A 6,499-nucleotide genomic window follows, 5' to 3' on the forward strand; every position below is an offset into this window, starting at 1 on the left:
TACAGACATCCATTAGCCTGTAAATAATTAATTTCATTTGTTAAGCGCAAAGATTTGGTTCAAAATTATTTCTAAATTCAGTTCTAATTTCCAGCAAACAAATAAATGAACAATAATAACGAAGTGTGGCCAAAAAACTGAGTTATATACAAATACACATGCTATGCCCCATATGGTCCAAAACCTGACAGGTGGGCAAATCTAAGCTTTGATTTTAATAAAACAAATATAAATATGCATATAGTAAATAATACTACTAATAATGATAACATTATACAAAAGCAAATTGTTATGAATAAACTGAAAAAGCCCCCTAAGAAGAAGGCATGAAAGTCTGGTTTTATATTTATGTAGGCTAGACAATAATATTTCTTGTAATATTTTATTTCTTTATGTTTATATCTTATATATATCCTTAATATTTTAATTCTTTTTCATTTGTAAAGATATTTGCGTATTGCTGTACACCCTGTGTGTATTAAGCAATGTGTAAGTGAGGTGCACAACTAACGCGCTCTGCGCTGGACTATAGACCTGATTTGATCTGGTGTTGTGTCGAAATCTGTGACCCGTCGAAAACTGTGAACAGAGGGCACTGTTCAGTAAAAATTTCGCTCTGGAACGTGCTTGTTGCTCATGCACGCGACCGTGAATGCGCAGACACTGAAATCAAGCTGTCGGCGTCGAGCGGTGCTGTAAAATGATGTTTTAAATCCTGGGATTCAGAAAACAGGTTCATGGAAGAACTTTAATGTAGTCCTCATATGTTGACCATCCAAATTCTTGTAAAGAAGAAATAAAAAAAATATTCTGTCGCTGTCTCCTGATAGACTCGTATAGTTTGTAGGTTTTGTTATGAAATAATTTATGCATTCCAGGTTCAAACTACTGACATATGACACTGTAGATCGGCTTCACGGAATCTGAGGTAACATTCATAGCCATCTAAATATTCTACTGCATATGCCAGATTACAATGTTTAAAGTTAACAAAGTCAGGCAATATTTCTATTTATATAACATTTTTACCAGATATTAGACTAATATATATTTTATCTAAACTGTGTCTGGAATCTGAAATTCAGCTATTAAAATGCCAGTTGTTTGATTATGTTTAATAAATAACTCATGTCATATCTTATGCATCTAACGCATATTGACCTGATATTTATTTACAAATGCTGTAGTCACTGAATCTGAAATTAACTGAAAATAATGTTTAATAAAATGACTCATGACGCTCCTCCATATGATCTGATTTTGAAATTCTTTAGAAAGGTCATTGACTCTGACAGATAAAAATAAATGCCTACAAAATTCCTATTTCTCTTTGTCTTAGTACAGTCATTTTTCTTTTTCTTTAAGGATGCATTTTTGATGTCTTTGAGAAACAACAGGGTCAAAATCATTGGTTTGGAACAATGACAGAGTTTTCATTTTGGGGTGAACTATCTGCATTTACTCATCGGATTCAGTGACCTAAAGATCAGATCAACTGTATCTAAGAATAAGTGAGTCTGGTCAATATTGCTTTATAAAGGAGGAAGATGATGGACTGACACATAACCTTTATCCCTTTATTAAATATTATAATTAGTCAACATATGGGGTAACCTAACATATTTTAATGAATTTTATGAGTCATTTTCAGTGAACATCATACAAATAAAACATCTCAATAAATTAGAATGTCATCGAAAAGTTGAATAATTTTACTATTTTAATATAAATCATATATTAAAAACACTTGAAATATATCAATCTGTGTGTAATAAATCTATATAATATACGTGTTTCACATTTTAAATTTAATTAGTCAAATTAATCACCTTTTTGATGACATTCTAATTTATTGACATCCACCTGTATAAAGATATCTGGTCATCAATGTTTTATAAAACAGGAATAGGTCTGACACAAAATGAGTCGATTTATTAAACATTATAATTAAGTTTATACAGGGATAACACACTTCTGTGGCTATGAATCTTACTTGTATCACATGTAATTTGAACTCATTATTTAGCATTTGTAATGAACAAACTATACGATTTTTTCAATTCAATATTATGACTAAATCTTTAGTTTTACCAGTCTACCAGGAGACAACAACAAAATATCACGACTCGATTAAAGTTCTTCCATAAACGTAATAAGAAATGAAATTTAATATTTATTATTAAATGAATAAAATCATACTTTAATAATGATATTAATAATGTTAATGATGATGACGACGATTATTATTATTATTATTAAGTAGGATATTGTTTATTTTATTGAAAAGTCTACTTTTACAATTTGACAATTATTATTATATAGATTCATATATTATATAGATTTATTACATACCGATTGATATATTTCAAGTGTTTATTTAATATATGAGATATATTGAAATGGTGAAATTAAATCAATTTTTCGATGACATTCTAATTTATTGAGATGTTTTATTTGTTTATAGCTTGCTGTTCAATGAAAATGACACACAAAATTCATAACCATTGAAATATGTTAGGTTACCCCATTTGTTGACTGATTATATTTAATAAAGGGATAAAGGTTATGTGTCAGTCCATCATCTTCTTCTTTTATAAAGCAATATTGACCAGACTCACTTATTCTTAGATACAGTTGATCTGATCTTTAGGTCACTGAATCCGATAAGTAAAAACAGATAGTTCACCCCAAAATGACAAAACTGTCATCATTTACTCATCCTTGATTTGTTCCAAACCAATATGAGTTTTTTCTGTTTAACACAAAAATATATATATTTTGAAGGATGTTGTAAACCTTGACTTTCTCAGTAAAATCCCCACTCTCCCCCAATGTATTTATTTTATTAATATTTTTTTTTGTAAAAGGATGATCTATGCCTGACTCCAATTTTCAAACACTTATAAAGCACACACAAAGTGTAGTTTTTCAATGTGATTTTTTAAAACTAACTTTATTTTTTTTTGTTTTTAAGTTTTATAAAGACAGTCGAACTTTACCTTTTTGATAACAAATTTCTAACTTGTGACATTTATGTCTAGAAAAACAGCAAAAAAAAAAAAAAAAAAGCACCAGAGGCAATATCAGTGTCATTTAATTGTTACTTATACTAGTTGCTGACGTGTAAACATTACTGCAAAATACTGCAAGATTTCTGTAATGTCTAATCGCTAATTTTGACCCTGCTGTTTCTTAAAGACATCAAACATGCATCCTTAGAGAAATAAGAATTTTGTAGGCATATATTTTATCTGAGTCAATGACCTTTATAAAGATTTCAGAAAATCAGATCATATGGAGAAGCGTCATGAGTCATTTTATTAAACATTATTATCATTCATATGAATATAAGAAGGGACTATGGCAATTAATTTCAGATTCAGTGACTACAGCATTTGTAAATAAATATCTGGTCAATATGCTTTAGATGCATAAGATATGACATGAGACATTTTATTAAACATAATCGCACAAAAGAGGGATGGCATTTCAATAGCTATGAATTTCAGATTCCAGACACAGTTTAGATAAAATATATATTAGTCTAATATCTGGTAAAAATGTTATATAAATAGAAAGATTGCCTGACTTTGTTAACTTTAAACATTGTAATCTGGCATATAGAGTAGAATATTTAGATGGCTATGAATGTTACCTCAGATTCCGTGAAGCCGATCTACAGTGTCATATGTCAGTAGTTTGAATCTGGAATGCATAAACTATTTCATAACGAAACCTACAAACTATACGAGTCTATCAGGAGACAACAACAGCGACAGATTTTTTTTTTTAATTTCTTCTTTACAAGAATTTTGATGGTCAACATATCAGAACTACATTAAAGTTCTTCCATGAACCTGTTTTCTGAATCCCAGGATTTAAAACATCCTTTTACAGCACCGCTCGACACAGATCGCTTGATTTCAGTGTCTGCGCGTTCACGGTCGAATGCATGAGCGACAAGCACGTTCCCGAGTGACATTTTTACTGAACAGCACCCTCTGGTCACAGTTTTCGACGGGTCACAGATTTCGGCACAACAATGGTCTATTGAACAGTCTATTTAAGTTCCTCAAAATAGCAATGCGCCTCAACACGGCTCTTTTTTTAGACCAGAACGCCTATGGGCGCAAATGCATTTGCTATTTAAACAGTGTGGTGCAAAATGTCAAAACGACTCTTGCGCCAAGCTAAAACTAGCAAACAACAATTACGTCGTCCCTGGCGCCGGGTGTATGATAGGACCCTTAATGTTAGTCGTGATTATTACAAGTGGACCCACCTGTCTGTTTATTTCAGCTCCTCTGTGTATAAGCCACAAAAGGCATTCTGGATGTCCTCCAAATGCAGCAATGTGAGCTGGAGTCTGGGCAAATCGAGTCGTCAGTGTGTTCACTTCACATCCCACCTGCACCAGCCTTATAACACAGTCCAGCTGTTTTTTGACAGACAGAAACATAAAAAAAAATCAACAATCAACCTTTGCATGATTTGCACATTTTCCGTTTCTTGCAGAATAATTAGTCAGTGAAGATTTCACAGCTGTGAACAGTTAGATATTTAACCATTTCTCACGGAATAACTATTTGAGGCTCATGTTCTGCTGTTAGGGACCAGCAGCTGAGTTGAAGTTTTGGAATACACCGTTGGATAACTCATTACCCTGTTCTCTGGCTGTTTCCCATTTATGACACAAAACAGACTCTTCATTAAGAGTAAAAAAGTCCTACCACCATTGTTTGGCTATATCAAACTACTTTCACAGCCAAAACATTGGCAGAACACTCCTGTTTCCCAATATTTGGGAAATTAGAAAACAAATGGAAGAATAAAAAAATGCACATTTCCTGGAGCAACAACAAAACGGTCTAAAGTTTCATGTATTTTAATTAACATCTCAAATGTAAGTCATGCAAACAAAAATGAACTCATTATGGTTTATACCTAAAATAAATTATAGACTTAACATATATGGCATAATGACGATAACATAAAATTATAGTTGCCACTACGTGCACTTTGTGGAATTTAGTTCAATATAGCTGTAAATAATAATATCGAACACGGATGTCAATACATCAATACACTATGCGGATGATGGATAACACTACGATATACAATCAAACACTTTTGTTTCAACAAGAGAGAACGGTTTAGATTTTAAATTCGTTGTTTTGGCGCGTGGCGTTTTATTGGTTTTCATCCAGCCAATGAATGAATCGGTGCACTCGCGCGCCTGATGTTGCTGTTCTCTGGCTGCTGTAAATGTTAGTTGATTCTTCCAACTTCGAAGCGATCCGAAACAAAAATGTGATCAAAGCACAAAGCAGCAGCAATTAATGCATAACTATTTTTATTCTAGTCAATTTAACGAGCAACGTATATCTGTTACTTATGCTAACGTTAAACGCTCAAACACGAACGAGGCAGGCTACAGCGTTCAGATGAGTACATTTAAGTAAAAAATTATAACTTAATACTCTCAACTGAAACATGCATTAAGCAATTAACCTCTGCCCTTGCCCATCATGCGAGTTTGCAAGCATTCACAGCGAATGATATGACCTGCTTTCCGCTGATGGACTTGTCGTAACGTTGTACAGGCGATACAGTAACCCTTTTTATATAGCTGATATGTTTGTTAACATGTTAAAGATTTCTTTGTCCACGCGCTGTCGTTCGGTTCTCACTGACAGGGCGCCTGTCTGCGTTTGTTATTCCTTAAATCAGCGGACACACACCTCTGTCTCCGGAAGCTACGGTGCTTAGAATAGGACTATAAAAGAAAACATAACTCTAAAAGAATAATGTACTTCCAATACCTTCCCGAAGTGCGCTGCCCAATGAACAGGGGTCCAGCCGTAAAAAGAGTCTTCGGCAACCAAGTCTGCCTGGTTGGTGGAGTGCTGAAGCAGCGAGCACAGTGCGCCGACATCTCCATCCCTGCATGCGCGATGAAGCGGGTAACGTATGTTGAGCACTTCGTCGTAGGAGAAACCGGACTCCACTCCTACAGACATGGTCTGTATCTTGGAAACCCCAATATATTAGGCTTATGCTAGCCCACCGGTGAGAAAGCTTGCGTGCGTGCTTAGAAAACACCAACCACGCACACAAAGGAGGCAGTGGAACTGACCTGAACACTGCGAAGTAGTGAGCTCTCTGAAGTGTAATTTAATGGCTGTTTGGAAATCCAGGACTGGAATATTTCTAGGGCTGTGGATTAGGTTTGACCTAAAAAACGCAATGACGTATAGAAAAACACGCCATGGATTTTTAAAACGCGTGTTAAGGGAATTTACGGCTAAGAAAATTTATTAATATTATTATTGATAATAATAACAGTTATTATTATCATTATTATTGTTATTAACGGCGGCATGGTCGCTGAAGGTCGCTGGTTCGAGTCCCGGCTGGGCCAGTTGGCATTTCTGTGTTAAGTTTGTATGTTCTCCCAGTGTTTGCGTGGGTTTCCTCTGGGTACTTCGGTTTCCCCCAC

General features: G+C 34.3%; 1 protein-coding gene across 1 annotated transcript in view; it reads right to left on the minus strand.

Annotated features, from left to right (window-relative positions):
* Positions 1-6,153, minus strand: part of LOC130220959 (ankyrin repeat domain-containing protein 10-like) — a 26,645-nt gene extending 20,492 nt beyond the window's left edge. Inside the window, exons 1-2 of the mRNA XM_056453245.1 lie at positions 5,823-6,153; positions 4,283-4,435 (exon numbers count right to left, since the gene is read on the minus strand). Of these exons, the coding sequence (XP_056309220.1) occupies positions 4,283-4,435; positions 5,823-6,020 (351 nt within the window). The 5' untranslated portion in view covers positions 6,021-6,153. The remainder of the gene's footprint in view (positions 1-4,282; positions 4,436-5,822) is intronic.
* Between the last annotated feature and the right edge of the window lie 346 nt (positions 6,154-6,499).

This window comes from Danio aesculapii, chromosome 1 (genome assembly GCF_903798145.1).
Source record: "Danio aesculapii chromosome 1, fDanAes4.1, whole genome shotgun sequence".
In the NCBI taxonomy this organism is placed as follows: Eukaryota; Metazoa; Chordata; class Actinopteri; order Cypriniformes; family Danionidae; genus Danio; species Danio aesculapii.